The sequence below is a fragment of the Branchiostoma lanceolatum genome, chromosome 4 (assembly GCF_035083965.1).
Source record: "Branchiostoma lanceolatum isolate klBraLanc5 chromosome 4, klBraLanc5.hap2, whole genome shotgun sequence".
In the NCBI taxonomy this organism is placed as follows: Eukaryota; Metazoa; Chordata; class Leptocardii; order Amphioxiformes; family Branchiostomatidae; genus Branchiostoma; species Branchiostoma lanceolatum.
This window is the reverse complement of record NC_089725.1, coordinates 28,633,199-28,651,873: the sequence shown is the minus strand read 5'-3', so window position 1 is coordinate 28,651,873 and position 18,675 is coordinate 28,633,199. Positions and strand designations below refer to the sequence as shown.

The window sequence follows — 18,675 nt, the reverse complement described above, 5'->3', positions numbered from 1 at the left end:
ATTACTAGTATATGATTTTTTTTTAAAGCCAACCTCTCCCAGGGACGAGGTTAAACTTAATTTTATTGGCATCATTTACAAGTTACATGTACTATATACAAATTTTAAATTATAAATAACTAATAACTATACCTAACTAATAACTATATACCAATTTTAAATTATAAATAACTAATATAAAAATAAATAACAACAGTGTAATTTTTTGGGGTTATATCATTATATGTTTTTTTTTAAAGCCAACCTCTCCAAGGAGGTTAAACTTATTTTGTTTTATTGGCAACATTTACAAGTTACATATACAAATTTTAAGATTTTTTTTGGGTTTAGCTAAAGTGGACCAGTGGACCCTTCCCCCCAACAAACTGATCAGTGGTACATACATGTGACACAAGAACACAAAAAATTGTCTTACCTCTGTTGCCATTCTGCACACTATAGATGGTCTGGACGTCTGTTGCCATTCTGCACACTAGATGGTCTGGACGTCTGTTGCCATTCTGGACACTAGATGGTCTGGACGTCTGTTGCCATTCTGCACACTAGATGGTCTGGATGTCTGTTGCCATTCTGGACACTAGATGGTCTCGACGACTGTATGAATAAAGGAAAAGAAATGAGCATAAAATTATATGAAATTCACTGCTTTATCATTGGCCTGTACTATATGGCAACAGAAACAATACACACCAAACACCCCATACCTAGATCTGTATCTGTAAAGCCAGTATAATATAACCGCCATTCAGCGCAACACACCAGCTTCTGTATCTCTGTATAGCCGCACTTCGGCGTAACACACCAGCTTCTGTATCTGTATAGCCGATATGACCCCCTTTGGCATAAAACACGGTTATACCGGCTATACAGATTCTGTATAGCCGGTATAACCGACATTCCACGTATTACTAACAGTACACACCAGCTTCTGTATCTATATAGCTGGTATAACCACACTTCAGCATAGCACACCAGCTTCTGTATCTTTATAGCCGGTATAATCGCCTTTCAGCGTGACACACCAGCTGCTGTATCTGTATAACCAATATAACCGCCATTCAGCATAACATACCAGCTTCTATATAAGTATAGCCGGTATAAAGCCATTCAGCGTAACGCACCAGCTTCACTGGCACACGACATGGCAGCAGTTGGTAACATATGATATATTAAATTGAACGACCTGTCACACCTTAGTCTTTTCACATCTGATTGCAACGGTTACCGTTCTTTGATTCTAAAGCTATTTGATCAGGATCAAGATGGTCCTACAGTATTTGATGGCTGTGATTAGCATAATCTATTTCAAATGGTGGTGTTCCTGGCAACGCTTCACGGTAAATTCAGGCTGGCCAACAACGCTTAACGGCCACCGTACATTCGGGAGCTTCACTACACTATTCAGCCGGTGTTGATGTCAAAGGATCGCCGACAAAATGGAAAACAGGTTGTTACGTATTTAAAACATGAGATACCCCTGAAGACGCCGGTTGGTAGCCCTGATCTTGTGGCAAGAGACCTGGTACTCCATGCATTCTTGTACAGCACGAAAATTTTGAATTGAAATCATGACCCGCTGAAACGCTATTTCGCTAAATAACGCTGAATTCAGGACAACAAATAACGTTCTACCTAGAATTGAAACAATCAGCAATGCTTCACGAGTAATATATTGACAATGCTTAAACTTTGAATTAGGCCGCGGGCCGGCTACGATTAACAAATTAGAAAAGCGGTCTTCTGGCTAAAAAACGGATTTGTGACAATTAACCTATTATTCAGCCACCAACACAATTTTGCAATAAACAATGTAACGTTTGATGCAAGGTTATTGCGTAGTGGCGACTCATAAAACATTATTGAACAATCATGCTTAATCATCAGATGCTTCTAGCTTGTTTTACAAATGAGGTATAATAAAAGCTATAAAAAAATTCTGAAAAAACATGGGTCTTGGAGAGTTTATTTCGTGATTAAACTGACCTAAAATAATAAAATTAATGGCGGCATCAAACACTCTGCCCCTTTTTACGTCACAGTTATTCCATTTACCGCGATTCGAAAGTGATACAACACTGCAGGCATCTGTGGTTCCATTGTAGATAAGTAAAGTTGGGCTCCAAAACGTTAAATTTTATGAAATTAGCTTGATAAATGTCGGATAAGCTTGCATTTGGTAAGTTCCCGACTAGCTTGCACATAATTACTCTTCATACATGAATACGAGACAAGGAGGATACCGTACGCGGTTTGGGGCAACGATATCTTTAATCTGCCCAGCTCTGTATCATGGAGGCTTACAAGTGCATAAAGACATCGAACGGCCAAAACAAAGGTAGTGAAAGACCAAACCGCGTAGGGGAATAGTAGTTGTATAGTTGTACGGTAGTGTAGTGAATTAAGTAAATTATATTTTGTATGTTGAAGCTCATGATAAAAACAGTCCCAGGCTGGTGTCAAGACACTCGCTGCAGCAGGAAAACTACCTCGGGTTACAAACAGTGTAGAGACAGTCAGGCCATCATTCGTCTGGTGGAGCTCTAGCACAGAACTGCCAATCCAGGGGGTCATAACCTACTGGGAAGTTGTAGCACAAACTCAGGCAGGAGCGGGCGTGCAGTCCCAGGCTGGTCAGGCTGAGGCTGGTGAAGAAACTCGCTGCAGGACGCCGCCACGGGTTACGAACAGTGCAGAGACAGCCGGAATCAGTGGTCGGGTGGAGCTCCAGCCTAGAACTGCGAATCCGGGGGTACCGGGAGTCACGTTGCTGTAGTTGCACACCACCGTCCTGCTGTCTAAGTCCGCGCTGGAACGGGTGGGGAACTATACAGGATTGTTATCGTAACTTTTCTCTAATCTCACTCTACTCTATAATTTTATGAAGGAAAGTGCCACTCGAGGACTGTTGTGTACCGAAAACTCGCTGGAACAGCGATGGTGGGAACTTTTGGCCGTGCTGGTAGAGTCGGGAGGGGGGCTCTTGTCCCGATGACTGGAGGCTCTCTGGGTGGCCTCGTTGAAGCTGCAGGATCTTCTACCATATGTAGACTCGACACTCTAGCGTAATGTACCGTTTCCAATGGCCGAGGTAGCAAGTTTCTGGATTGCGAGTTCATACATGCTCATCGGCGTGCGTGGCGAGGTGCTCGAACAATATCGGGGCCTTTTCTTGCGTAATCCAACATGGCCCACAAGCTAGCAGGCAAGTTTGCATGCCTTGGTAGTCTTAGAAGGCTGCCCGCTAGGTTGAAACACTTGATGGTAGCGCAAAAGGTGAAGCGAAAAGCGAGCCCAACCCCCGGGCAGTGGATGTCACACGAATGGAGGTCAAGGGTCACTTCTTTCAGAGAAATTCTCTACGATTGATCCTATTGGTCAATCCTAACATGATTGGGGGAAAATGCCCCCTCACCTGATCAGTTGCCAAAAAGTCTGACCTATACAATACGACCAGTGACTTTTTGGTGGTCACTTTGATTTTATCAAAACCTTAGACAGTATCAAAGGCAAAGAGGGCAAAATTATATTGTTGTTGTCCTAATATTATTATGACATCGCTACCACAATTTCTTTTGAACAAATTGAAGACCGTTTGAAAAGTTCTGAGGAGTTGTTATCACAAATTTATAATAGCGAGAAGATCCCAGTTAGATAAAACAACAATAGATTGCTCAATCTCTACACAATCACATCAATCTCATAACACACCACTCCTGATATTTTAAGAGGGGGGTTTCCGTGTTTTAGATAACAAAAATAATGGCTGTTTGCCTAAAGTTGCCCCAGCTGATCAAAACAGCAAACATGACTAAAGCTAGCAACTAGTTTGTAGCCCAACGTTACCATTTTTATTGTGCTACCTTCTGTTGCACTGCAAGACTTTTTTTGCAACATTAAAATAATACTTTGTGATTTTATTTCTTAATTTATTTCGGGTATAAAAAAAACCCATAGGAACATGGGTTATAGACTTAACACAAACATCAAATGACATACAAACACAAAGAGGTTTAGAACAAAACTAGATGCACAATAGGCCGTACACATTACGGAAATATGAGTTCCTGTAGTAGGCGTCAGATACTAACAGGCTTCTGATCATACGGTTCTCTGAAAAGCGTAATCTATTTAAGAAAGAATGGCATACCCTCCTTCGCCTAGATTTGAAAGTGTCGGTCAAGAAGTGTACAAACATTCCACTAGCACTGCACCGTCGTGGCAGATTCATAATAATACGGAAGCAATTGTTATACCCAACACGGCATTTAGAGAGAACACTGGCGCTAGTAGAGTTCCATAGTTGCGCGCCAAACAACTGGCCGCAGTACGTCATGAATAATTTTTTCTTGACAGGTGGAGAACAGTGGAAAAATTTGATTTCAGAAGAAAATTTTGGTTTTGCAAGATGTAAGATGTCTGAATATGAAATAGATTTTTTTCTTCTGAAGCTGGTAGTGAGTGCTGAATGCAGTGCTACTTTTTCATCGAATCCAAGATGGCCGCCAGATACAGATTTCACACGCACGGATTCAATTTCCAACCTCAAACTTTCCTTTTCAGAACTGAAAAATTTTGATACGCCAAGTTTAAAACCTGAGGTGGGATATTTTTCTTGTAACTAGAATAGCTCTGACAGATTTTCATTCAATTTTTTTCAGTAACAGTCCGAGTCCTATCATAATAAGCATTATATACTGATATAGCCTGAATTAAGGTCTCATTCCTGTGTTAGTCTGGGTGTTTAGGTGGATCATAAATTTCCTTTTATCGGCCCGACCTGATATAAGAAGAATTAGAGATGAAAGCTTGTTTATAACTGTCAGGGTTGGGTAGGAAAGTTTCGTCATCCGAGCAATAGGATACGAGCGATACGCATTTTTCTAGGGGTGCTGCGGTCGGCGCTGGCGGTACAACAGCGGCCTCGTGCTGATAGTGGGTACTTGCAGTTTGAAATGCGATAAATATCGTTGTCACGGTTATATTTGAGTGAATCTTTTTTTATTTCATGACGAATACGTGTGCTTCCAACAGAAAGTTAAACTTTTTTTCTCTAGATTTTTGGTCATAAAGTTGCGTATTTTAATGTTGATTCCAATGGAACAGCATAACACAGGAATAAGACCTGAAACATGTGTGTGTGTTTACATTTCTGCAAATAACAGAACTTTGATCCAGCGGGAATTTTATCTGCTGTAGCAACGAGTATAGGTTATGATTCAAACTTAAGAAGCCGGGCTGTCTACCTGGCTATCCTAGCCAGGCTAGGCTCAATGTTGTATTATATATACAGTTGTACTGTATTAGGTTGTTGTTATTGTTGTATTAGGTTGTTGTTGTTGTTGCTGTCCTTGGTGCTGGGTTGCGCTTGGTTCACTTACGAGTCGAATGTCTCTCTAGGTATTTAACTCTTGGTGACTTGTGCTTGAGTGTTGCTCAGCCGGAAGTGTCTGTGCGTACTCTCGATGTACCAGGTACAATCCTTCCTAAGGCCCCAATTCTGATCTTCTTTTTGTGTACCCTCTAAGTCTAACAACCCCTAAATTCATGGGGTATCCCTCAGGGATGTGCATGGGGGTTATTGACTTTATTGAAGAAAATCCAATAGCGGTATGCCCTAAAGCACATCACTAACGTTACTCTTCCTGGACTTCTTATCAACATATACAAATAACAATACATTTATACAGTAACGATGACAACATAACGAACATCCATCCAATATCTACGTATACATTATCGGCCTGTAAAGGAACTACGTTGAGAATAAACTGGTTCGTCCAGCTGAATACCATAAGCTACGCCCCCTGATCTTGGACTTTAAAGACAAAAATGGCTTGGCCGACAATAAATGCCGACTGACTTCTGTTGAGCTTTTTTTTCTGATCTGAACCTTAAATGTCTGAAGCCCCCCTCTCACTGGACCCGGGATTTGAACCCGCCCCCAACCCGGGCATCCTGATCCCGGCCCCAACACACTTACTAGTACCGCATGGCTAAAGGGTCCGGACCAGTTAAGTAGACTAGTCAGTCGGTGGTGCTTGAACCCCATTGTTACACCACTCTCACCTCTTCATTTTTAGATTCGTCCTAGAATCTCCGAGTTCAATATCCCTGTGCGGCACATTTTGCCATTACTCACAGGGCGAGTACATGTCTTTGAGAATCTTGGGACAGCATAACTAATATGTGACAGGTCTTTCAGGTGGGGCCGGAAGTTAGGGAGTTTTGCGGTAGGAAACCGTTATGTTCTTTGAATAAAGATAATCTAACAAGTTGTAAAACAGTTTATTGATGTTTCTGTCATCATTCAAAAAGTTCAGAATAACACATTATTATGTCAAATTGTTCCGGACCTGGACCTGTACCTGTACCTGATGTTACGTTTAGGTCACAGCCCTACTCAGAACCAATACTATATATTAAGGTGGGGTCCAGGCATGCGGCAGCACATTTTCAACAAAAATATTTAGACAAAATAACCATCTGATTTGTTACATGTATAGGTCTATTTTCATTATCTGGCATCATTTTCCTACATAGGTTATCAGTTTACTGCAAACTTCAAGGGCAAAGTTGCAGTTTCCAACGTCCTGGCTGGGTGCCGATACCTTTTGGAACAGCCTGACCAATCAGGGGCCTCCATTTTGGCTATTCCCTCACCATGCCCCGACATTGTGCCCTTGGGCTAATAAACTGGTGCACGTACCAACTAATAAGTATCTCATACCAGCTCAGAAAAGGACAAGAAATAGCCATTCCTTTAAGTATCAGACTTTCCAACCGAGGATTGATGTGTTTAAAAATTTGTATTTTCCTAAAACGATCATAGAGTGGAACTCGTTACAACTAAGTTCAGTGGAAGCATCCTCATTAGATAGCTTTAAACAATGCATGCAGTTAGATATGCAAAGGTTAGACGTGACAGGTCTTTCGGTGTAATATAACCAGCTGCTGCCGCGCCGCGTGCCTGCGAAGCTAGTGTGTTACGCCGAATGGCGTTAAACCGGCTATATAGATACAGATACAGATTGGGAAAGGTACTTAACACGACCTTCCCTTTCGGTGGAGTGATGTCACCCAAGCCTCCTCAGCTTATCGGTCTAAAAGCGTGCAGATGTGTCAACATCCAGTCGCACATTTGCCACCGAAATCCGTACAATTTTTTTTTTAAACATTATAAGTCAGCTGATTCTTTAATGTCAGTACATCAACTTACATCTGGTTGGTGGGACACCACGAGTACCCCTGATGGAACGTCTGGGGCCTCCTCTTCTGTTATTTTCGTTGTGGAAACGAATATTCCTCCTCTGTTGTGTAAAAAGAATATGCAAACAGGTTAGTCAGCCATGGCACACTTCGTGACCTTTACCAACAATGCTTCAATTGTGGCTGAAATAGTCTGACAGCCAGAACTGGATGTCGTTTGTTACGTGTGAATTGGACAAAGTGGGTCGGAAGGTGGGAAATATATCACACATGTACACACACAGAAGGCTCAGCCATTGCACGGGTAATATGTGACCAATAAAAAACATTATAATACACATACGCAATCCTACACACGCACATGCATGTATGTGCAGTCAATGCACACATTTTCAGTGTATTATTTAAGATAAGACAGTCGAAGCATTGCGAACAGTGTGGAGAAGCGTGATGTTGTCAAGCATGAAAAGTACTTACTCTGATAGGGCCAATGTGGGCGTGCGGTCGAAGTGCCGGATGCATATTTGCAGGTACCTGTACCGGCAGACAAACACAAATTGTCATGCACAGACATAAATACGCAATGTCTTTTCTTTGCAGTTTAGTGTGTGCCTTAACGTTGGTGTCATTATAAAAATGCAGTATAAAAGAGTACTTCATAGATTGTTTAGATTGAAATCTATTGAAATGGTATGTGGTTAGTTTTTGCTGAGACCTAGAAGTCAGATTAGGTTATGTCCCCCGTAGTTGCTTGGTATAGCAATATTTTCTTGTTTTTTCTTTGGTATCTTTTGACCATGTGGCCGAGGTATGTTATTAGGACTATACCAATCTAGCAGGGGGTTGTTTTAACAATCAGACTCCACCAAATAAAAGAATGTGTACTTTCTGTGACAATGATTGTATAGAAGATGAAATGCATTTCATTTTAGAATGCTCACTATACGCAGACATGCGCAGATCCCTTATAAGTTCCATACAACTAGACAAAAAATATGTGCATCCTAAAAATAACGAGCTATGCACATGTATCATGTCATCTAAAAACGACGAAATAATTGGAAAACTATGTGACTTTGTGTACAAATGTTTCAAGAAGAGAGAAGAGACTCTGTAGATTTAGATGGAATATATCAAAATATTCCATTTCTTTTACTTTATGTTACCTAATGCAGTTAGCCCATGCTGGGCATGAATATGCAATAAAGTTCATTGTCATTGTCATTTAACTTTGCGGCACTGCTTTAGTCCCATACAGTCCAACCTGGATTCAGCAATCGCTCATGGGACTGGGGAAAATGTTTGCTCAGGACAGGGTGGAGTTAACTATGTAAAAATAGACAGGACTGTTTTAAAGTGGCTTTTAACTAGAGGCGGTTGCCTGTACCGGGTGGTCGCCTGATCAGGTTTGAATACGAAATCTATGCTGTAAACAGTATTGGATAAAAATGTTTGCGGGGGTTTTATATTCGCAGTGGTCTCAAGTTTGCGGTGAAACAGTCACAGCAAAAACCACGAACATTAACCCACCACAGATAGACATTTCTGCATTCACAGTAGAATACTTACGGGTGGTGGTGGCTGCATTGGTACGGCAACAGGGGCGGGCTGAGGCTGTATTACTGCAACTGGCTGCATGGCACAAACATGAACACGTGTGAACTGGTTTATCATCATCATGATAATACTGTAATAACTGTATTGCTGAACAATTGTACAAGGTACAAAGTGTGTACATCATATACATACTCCACAATGAAATACACCTTTGTAGCCCGAGCTAGATTGCAGCGTATTGAACTGCACACAACAAGATTCGTAATCATATTTGCACTCTAAAGAAAAAATCATATATATACATATCATGCACCCTGGGATACATGTTCCGGCCAACGCACATCTTTCCGTAAAGTTTTTCTCATTTGATCTGGCACAGTTGGACCAAAGAGGTTTGATAGAGTCCAAATGCCATTACTTTGTATTAGAAATAATCGTAGCAGGCCTGGACAAAAATTGTAACGGTCCAAAATTATAGCGTAATGGCCTTCTACGGTACTTCACACTAGCTAGAACCCTGCAATAAGATACAGTTCTAAGTGTTAAAGGTCGTACTGCCGATCATGGATCAGCGTTAACGAGTATTTACTTCATACAGGGGGGGCTTACATCTAAATGGACTGAATTTGTGTGCATTTCTTGGTTTCCTGTCATGCGATGCATCCCTAAGTGCAGGCAACCAAGTGAGTTACAGAGACCCAACTTAAGTGATCTAGCAAACTTTGGACAGAGGTCTCTCCATCTTACATAAAGACAGTGGCAAACTGGGGGCCAGTTCCATTATGTGAAGCACTGGACAATGTTTCATCTCATTGACGTCTATGCAAAGTAGTAAACCCAGTAACAGCAGGGCTCAAAATACTTACTGGGGGATGAGCGGGCTGGTTGGCGTGGAGAGGCTGGGCTGGATTGGCGGGTAGGGCGGGCTGGGCTGGTATGTGTACAAGTGGATGAGCTGGGTGGACAGGCTGGGCTTGGGCGTTCAGGGGCTGCACAGGGTTGACAGGAACATTGGGAGGGGGCTGGACAGGGTTGACAGGGACGTTGACAGGCTGGATAGGGACGTTGACAGGCTGGACAGGGACGTTGGCAGGCTGGACAGGGTTGACAGGGACGTTGACAGGCTGGATAGGGACATTGACAGGCTGGATAGGGACGTTGACAGGCTGGACAGGGTTGACAGGGACATTGGCAGGCTGGACAGGGTTGAGAGGGACGTTGACAGGGTTGACAGGGACGTTGGCAGGCTGGACAGGGACGTTGGCAGGCTGGACAGGGTTGACAGGGAAGTTGGCAGGCTGGACAGGGTTGACAGGGTTGACAGGGACGTTGGCAGGCTGGACAGGGTTGACAGGGTTGACAGGGACGTTGGCAGGCTGGACAGGGTTGACAGGGACGTTGGCAGGTGGCTGGACAGGGTTGACAGGGAGGTTGGCAGGCTGGACAGGGTTGACAGGCTGGACAGGGTTGACAGGCTGGACAGGGTTGACAGGGACATTGACAGGCTGGACAGGGACGTTGGGAGGTGGCTGGTTGTTGTTGGGAGGTGGCTGGTTGTTGTTGGGAGGTGGCTGGTTGTTGTTGTTGTGGTTGTTGTTGTTGTTGTTGTTGTGGTTGTTGTTGTTGGCATTAGCAGCGGCGGCGGCAGCAGCGGCAATGACGACGGCGGCGCCGGGTGGTGGGTTGCCCTGCTGGTGTGCCACCACGGTCACCATGAGCGTCAAAATCTGAATGGGAAATTGGTTTGTTCTTGTGAACTGTTTAGGGAACAAGTTCATCGAATTGTTGCATAGTAGTCAGGGTGCTAGCAAGTGTATAACGGGCCACCTGAAACACAACCTAAATGCTTACGTTCTACTGACGTGCTCCTATCGCCCATGGTTGAACAAAAGTGCACATGCACGCAGTACACTGCCTACTCAGTGACGGAGTGACTAATTATGCTTTGCAGATGATTTACAGCACATTGCTTGAATTTGTGTGGGTTGGCTACGATTAACGATAAGGCCACAGCAAGTAAATTTTATGGATGACATCCTCTGCAGACTCCAAAATTAATGAGATAGGGCGAAAAAAAAACAAGGCGGGCCAAAAAAAACAAGATTCCTATATTTTCAAATTTTGAGATCATAAGTCTTGTTAAATAAGAATTGAGGCGACGAAATATGATATCATGACCAACAGGTCTTTTATTCCTGTATTCAACCAATGAGGTTTCATATACATGTACTAGTATAATGTAAAACCTTGATTTAATATAAACATGTCCTTGTAGATGTGTATACATCTCAATAGACTAATTACAACAAATGTGGAAAAGGCCTTGTTGTACCGTCATCTGAAGCAACTACACTGGGAATTCATATGCCATGAAACACCTTGTGTATACAGCTCAATTAACTAGACCCCCCCCCCCCCATTAGATATATAATGTCCTCGCTAGAACAAATTCAGAAAACAGCTTGTTATTATACCATCATGGGCAGGAACTACATTGTACACTGGGTTTACGACATATTTGCCAATTTTTGGCATGTTGACCACCGTCGGAGGGCAATGAAATTTCTTGTTTTTTATTTCGAAATCAGGCGAAAATTAATGAGCGCGCTGATGTCATCCATAAAAATTACTTGCTGTGGCCTAAGTTAAAATAGCTTGCTACGCATCACAGAAAAGTTGTGCAGTCCCTTTTCTGATGAAAGGGTAAATAAATGTAACGTCGGACTTTGTAAATGAGATCAATAGAATCTGTAGAGTTTGAAATAGAGTTAAATGAGAAATTCTTACCTGTACTGCAGCTGCATTTAACATGCCACGAAGCGCTGTAAGTGATTTAAACATAATGATTCATTATCGTCATATTCAATATTACCACCAGTAAATATATATAGCAACGATCATCAAGCACTTTTTCGGATAATACCATCAGTACATCTTAATCAGATGGCATGGCGTGTGGCCCAAGGGCTATAAAAAGGAGAATTGGACACCACCGCTATGCAAACACATGTAGCTGTTTGATAATGATAAAGTACAAGTTCCTTTATGATGATAATCAAAAACAAAATGAGCTGATCTAATACAAAATGTATTATTTTGTATTTGACTCTCTAGTATTCCAATATAATTACTTTGTACATTCCAATGCAAAGGTACATGTACTGTAGCTCTGTTAGTGTCTAATCTTATCTTAATATGTAGACTCCTACGGCCAGCTAACTGAGTCTCTGGCATATTACTCAGTCTATTTCCACAATTCATACTATTTTTCCAGTGCCATATAAAGTGTGGTAGTGACTAGCTATAGCTACAGTTACAAGTAAAAGACACCAACCTCTGTTTTCGTTTTGAAGTCGTACGTTTTCTGCATCCTTGCGCTGCAAATATTTGTAAACAAAATTTGCTACCATCAAAAATTATTGCCAATCAATAACGGTAGATATTGATTGGATTTTGCGAATCATGAAAACTGTTTGTTTGTGTGTGTGTTGTGAGTGTGTGCATGTGTGTGTGTGTGTGTGTGTGTTTGAGTGTGTGAGTGTGTTGTGAGTGTGTGTGTTTGAGTGTGTGTGTGTGTGTGTGTGTGTGTGTGTGTGTGTGTGTGTGTGTGTGTGTGTGTGTGTGTGTGTGTGTGTGTGTGTTTGAGTGTGTGTTTTGTTGTTGTAAACCTGTTATGTAACACCTGCTAGGGATTATCTATTGAGATGGACTTATTTGTTCTTATTTCTTTTACTGCAGGATACACACTGACAGTCATCTCTCTGGCACAGTACACAGTGCAACCAAGTTCCATTAGTTTCTTAGGATAGAAGACAAAGTCATCTTAAGTTAAACTTGATCAACCAATCAAGAGACTGAAAGAAAACGGCTGGCGACTGGGGGTTGTTACACCAGATAAAAGGGTCTTACGAGTGAGTATGTTAGATAAAATTGGAGGGAAGTGTTTCAATCTCATTATCTGGCCTACGACTAAAGATGGTTGGCTACTACAGGCGGTTGGCCGTAAAGGTTGCGGTATGACCAGGACTAATGAATCAATCAATCAACAGACAGACTGACTGATTGATTGATTGATTGGAAATAAAGTATCTGCATCGAGATCTGGTGCGTTTGAGTGATCCTTTGAAACACAGCGAGCTATAACAGTACTGTATTCAAAGCACATGCACAATTGCACATAAAATGACATTTAATATAATTACTATAAGTATTAAGTCCTGAACCTTCTTTATTTGTTGTAAGCTAAAGCCACAGCAAGTAGATCTATGGATGACATCCTCTACAAACTACATATATCTACTGTGAGAGTGAAAAAACAGGGTGGATAAAAGACAAGATGCCCAAATTCTCAAAATTGACATGATCATAAATTTGATATTCTATCAAGAATGGAGGTGACAAAAATGTGTAACAGCCATCACTGACAAAAATGGTTACAACCATCACAGCACCAAGTCTTACTTTGGTATTCAAGAGGTGCACAAAGTGACACTAGTGTGGTAGCAAAGTTGGAAACTACACTCAAGGCTACCACAGTCAAGGACATCACATGATCACTGTCATATCGACCATCTACAGACTCTGAGGGGAACAATTTTTCCTGACATCAGGTAAAAATCAATGCTGATGTCATCCATAAAATTTACTTGCTGTAGCTTAATGTCTAGATCCTAACAGGTGGATTTTCCATCTGACGTTTGGAAGAAGTGCACATGCATGTTTGTAACAAAATTTATACATGTAGTTTCAATTAATAAAAGAACCATATACAAGGTTATCAAAGCAAGGTCAACTTACCTGAAGTTCATTCAAAATGAATGCAGCGGCAACATTCATGGCCATGTCGGGTTCTGTAAGGAAGGAATCAAGAATTGAATGTGAATGAATGAAGCTTAAATCTTTGACCAAGTAAGAAACCCTCATTGTGACCATTGGATCTGTGGGGGGACTGGGGAAATGGAAAAGATTTCTGTTGTTCTATTTTCCGTTGTTCATTTTTTTGTCTCGATCCTTGGGTGGCAGAAAGCATTTTACGTATGTTAGAAATGGTCAAGGACATGGTGTAAGTTTAAGTTTGAGCTTGCTAGCGTCTTGCTGCAGTATCTGAAAATACCGCTAGGGCCGTAGGGGACCAAACTTGCAATTATGTTTCAATACTACCCACAATGAAGTCGCACTGAACTGGATAGAGATGAATGACAAGCTATGATGAATACTACCCACATCTACCTCTGCATTGCATGATACGCATACCAAAATTTACACAAAGGCATCAAAAGTATGAGGATTTCAAATTGCAAACACACAAAAACAGTACCCCCGGCGGAGGTAAACCTCCTTCCCGAAAGTAAAAATACGTAGGACTTTAGAACTACAGTTTTTGGACGCTACTGATTTGTATAAACAAGGCCCTTGGTCTAAAATATATTTCTGGCGAGTCCATGCACGCTACTATAAGCCTGAGTGCCAGCCTTTTTAGCTTCCGTGCGCTAGCTTGGGTAGCGTACGGAAGCTAAAAAGGCTGGCACTCAGGCTAGCACGCTACTGCAGTTGCACACCGCGGCTCTGCTGTCTGACTCCGTGTCGGGCCAAACGAGGACGAGAACCGGTAGGTTTTCTGGCAGAATGGTGTGCCTCGGTAGTTGGGGAACGCCGTGCGGGAGGTTGAAAGGCTTCATGAAAGCTCGAGAGCTCGGGGACGACGGAACATTATACGGGAGGCAAGCCGGCTGAGCCGGGTGAGCGTGGCACGAGCGGAGGTCAGAGGTCGCTTCCTGCAGAGCAATTCCCTACGATTGGTCCAGACCAACCCTACTATAATTTGTAGGATTCGGGACTTGTTTCCTGGCCCCCAAGCTGACACATAATGGCGGCTTGTTGGTCGCTCTATCCTTCTCTTATTGGGTAAGAACATTGATGATTAACGCTTCAGTTCCGACTTATCCTGTGGTTTATTCTCAGATTTGTACTTGGCAGTACACAAAGACAGCGCCTTAGTGAAGCGCTATCTAGCGACATTTGTATAAAACGCGGGAAATTTGAAATACACGCTGGTACACATTGCGAGACAAAAAACGGAACGCAGTTGAGTTGATCGACGCTTTGTCCTTCCGTTTAAAGTCTTCAGCCAACAAAATATATCATAATCACGACGAGAATGTGCGACTTCAAAAGAGTACCCCCGCCGGATCGGGACGACGCTTGTCAAACGACCTCGCAAATTAGGCTCCACTGGTCGCAAACTGTACTCCTTCGCCAGCTAACTAAAAAAATCAGAAATCGACAACAACTTCTTGAACTAGCAAAGTAACTGGTGCGTCTTTTCAGCCATTGCTTCGTTGTTCTTTGGCTACTCTCGAACGAAAAGTGGCAAGTCGATTCATTCTTGTGTCACGCCAAAGTATCATCATTGCTTTTTCTTGAACAAAGCCAGTAGAGTATTACTGGGAGGAAGGGTAATGACGCAGGTCAGAAGACAAAAGTAAATTGTTGATTAGCTTGAAATCTATTTGTTTGGGAAACAAAATGTCTTTCTGAAGCAGGATTAGATTATAACACACAGAACAATAGAAATACAATTGGTCTTACCGGTTTTTTTCACGTTCACTCCTTTGTTCACACTGCTTTGTTCACTCGCTCGGTACAACCAGAATGACCTGCGTACCTGCGTCGACGACACTGTAATCTGTAGAATCTACGGCGCGTGCGCGAGACTTCGTCGCGATCATAACCATGGATACATGTACATCCTGACTGTCCATCATAATTAGTAGTTCAACCAATGATAGCAAGGCTATTAGCAGTTTAACCAATGAGAGAGCGGCTGCATGTCCATCAAACATTTGCATTTTTATGGTTTTGTTTTGCATTTCTACGTTTTGAAGGGTAGGGCTATGGGATTGTTCCACTGATCCCAGGTCATGTCCTGATGATCTGAGCTGGTCAACAAGTATAACTGCCATTCAGTGATGTGTACAAATCTACTACTAACTTTTGGCCACCATTGAAATAACTTTATCTCTGTGTCATTGCAGCATAGAGCCACTCAAGGGCCTGAGTAAAAGTGGCTGCTGCGGACAGGTGGTAGGTCCAGACAAGTTGGCTGGTTGTTTATAATCCCCATGCTGCTAGTAAACAAATTTCAACCAACCATCGTTTGACCATCAGAACTGTGTTTATCAATCAATCAAATGTGTTTTTTGTTGTTGTAGTTGTCTGTTCCTACTTCCGCCAAAACAACAAGTGCATTCAGTTTCTTTATGTCAGAATTCCCACTAGTTCAATTCGTACTTTGCACAGTATTCACTCTGCTTCACTGGTTTTAACTGATGGCATAAAAAAGATACAGTAACAGATGTTAACTGTTATTCAACTGTTACTGTATGTATCTTTACAATGGTGTTTCTGGTAGAGGGGAGGGTGAATGCCCCTTTGGGACTGCAAGAAAGTGCGTGGTTGCTGGTTGGGGAAGACAGATGGTTGCTTGGGAGAGAGTCTTAACTGTAAAAATGGACGGGACTGTTTCAATGTGTCCTCTGATGACAGGTGGTTGCTCGGTCAGGTTTGACTGTAGAACATTAATCCAACGCAATACAATAGTGAATTTGTTAATCCTTGATTGTGCTCTATACAATGAAAGTATACTGTTTGTCAACCTCTCTGTCAACAAAAAGCCAGTTACACCGAGGTAAAATAGACACACCATATCACAGTTGACACAATTGTCTATTGCCGTGAACTAGTCATCAACCATCGTCATGAAAATGTGAAGGCTGCTCTTACTCCCACGACATGCCCTATGTGATAAAAACATTAAACATTTTCCTGACCTCACCAGAAAATGTTCCCTTTGGGGCCTAACCATTGCACAGTTTAAAGGCCTACCTTACTGTATTTTAGAAGCAATCAAAGTATCTTGCATATCAGCGCCAGGTCTTGTCTTGATTTGATACTGGGCAACACCCCCCTTGTTGGGGTAAAGCGCCCAGGGGAGTGCGCTGCACTTTTATTGTCCTCTGAGGTGCAGGAGCACCGCCTCCTTGAACTTGGGAGGGTCAGCTATCTCCGTGACTTCTTGAGGCAATGAATTCCAGTCTCTCACAGTGCGAGGGTAGTAAGAGTATCTATAACAGTCTTTGTGAAATGGTAGACTCTTATATGAATTTTGATTTGAGTGTCGCGATTGGCGCGGTGCAGGTGACAGATGACCTTCGACCGGTAGGGCTATCTTATGGTGTCTTGCCTTTTCCATAACTGTAAGTCTACTGGCTGTTCTTCTATCCTTTAGAGTATCCCATCCCAAATCGGAAACAAGTTTAGTAATACTATCATAAGTGTAATATGAGTTTGTGACAAATCTAGCCGCTCTTTTCTGGACAGATTCTACCTCTTGACTTACAGGGGAGTACTGAAAAGTGTCGGATTAAGGTTGCGTCGGATTAAGGTTCAGTGCCGTTATATAGAGAAGTGATTTTTCTATCATTGAGCCAATCTTCACTTTGTACAAATGTGATCGTTGACTTTTGCAAGACAACTCACATACTAATTTCCACGCTTTCAAATGGTCAGCAGAGTCTGATTCGAAGGCTTCAAGTGTTTTGAAGTGTCTTGTGTCAAGCTTCAAGTGTCTTGGTGCCGAGTTGTCCTGGTGCCGAGTCATCCTATCTGGTGCCTCGAAACGTGTGGTTTTCATATGTATTCAATCCAGTTCTGAATATTAAATTCTATTCCTTAATTCCTGACCTGGATGACTAATATTCTAGTTTCTAGTGTTTTAGTTACTAGAGTAAGTGTTTTAGTTACTAGAGTTAGTGTTTTAGTTACTAGAGTTAGTGTTTTAGTTACTAGAGTTAGTGTTTTAGTTACTAGAGTTAGTGTTTTAGTTACTAGAGTTAGTGTTTTAGTTACTAGAGTTAGTGTTTTAGTTACTAGAGTTAGTGTTTTAGTTACTAGGGTTAGTGTTTTGGTTACTAGAGTTAGTGTTTTAGTTACTAGAGTTAGTGTTTTGGTTACTAGAGTTAGTGTTTTAGTTACTAGAGTTAGTGTTTTAGTTACTAGAGTTAGTGTTTTAGTTACTAGAGTTAGTGTTTTAGTTACTAGAGTTAGTGTTTTAGTTACTAGAGTTAGTGTTTTGGTTACTAGAGTTAGTGTTTTAGTTACTAGAGTTAGTGTTTTAGTTACTAGAGTTAGTGTTTTAGTTACTAGGGTTAGTGTTTTGGTTACTAGAGTTAGTGTTTTAGTTACTAGAGTTAGTGTTTTGGTTACTAGAGTTAGTGTTTTAGTTACTAGAGTTAGTGTTTTAGTTACTAGAGTTAGTGTTTTAGTTACTAGAGTTAGTGCTTTAGTTACTAGAGTTAGTGTTTTAGTTACTAGAGTTAGTGTTTTGGTTACTAGAGTTAGTGTTTTAGTTACTAGAGTTAGTGTTTTAGTTACTAGAGTTAGTGTTTTAGTTACTAGGGTTAGTGTTTTGGTTACTAGAGTTAGTGTTTTAGTTACTAGAGTTAGTGTTTTGGTTACTAGAGTTAGTGTTTTAGTTACTAGAGTTAGTGTTTTAGTTACTAGAGTTAGTGTTTTAGTTACTAGAGTTAGTGTTTTAGTTACTAGAGTTAGTGTTTTAGTTACTAGAGTTAGTGTTTTGGTTAGGCCACAGCAAGTAATTTTTATGGATGACATCAGCGCGCTCATTAATTTTCGCCTGATTTCGAAATAAAAAACAAGAAATTTCATTGCCCTCCGACGGTGGTCAACATGCCAAAAATTGGCAAATATGTCGTAAACCCAGTGTACAATGTAGTTCCTGCCCATGATGGTATAATAACAAGCTGTTTTCTGAATTTGTTCTAGCGAGGACATTATATATCTAATGGGGGGGGGGGTCTAGTTAATTGAGCTGTATACACAAGGTGTTTCATG

The 18,675-nt window shown here is 41.6% G+C and overlaps 1 protein-coding gene across 1 annotated transcript; it reads right to left on the bottom strand.

The window, feature by feature from the left end:
- Nucleotides 1-6,661: 6,661 nt before the first annotated feature.
- LOC136433877 (sporozoite surface protein 2-like) lies at nucleotides 6,662-15,419 on the bottom strand. Its single transcript, XM_066426456.1, has 8 exons — nucleotides 15,352-15,419; nucleotides 13,561-13,613; nucleotides 12,098-12,140; nucleotides 11,551-11,585; nucleotides 9,630-10,490; nucleotides 8,776-8,838; nucleotides 7,684-7,740; nucleotides 6,662-7,307 (listed from the first exon to the last, which is right to left on the bottom strand). The coding sequence occupies exons 2-8, from the start codon at nucleotides 13,603-13,605 to the stop codon at nucleotides 7,200-7,202; spliced, it is 1,212 nt and encodes a 403-aa protein (XP_066282553.1). The 5' UTR covers nucleotides 13,606-13,613; nucleotides 15,352-15,419; the 3' UTR covers nucleotides 6,662-7,199.
- Nucleotides 15,420-18,675: the final 3,256 nt, after the last annotated feature.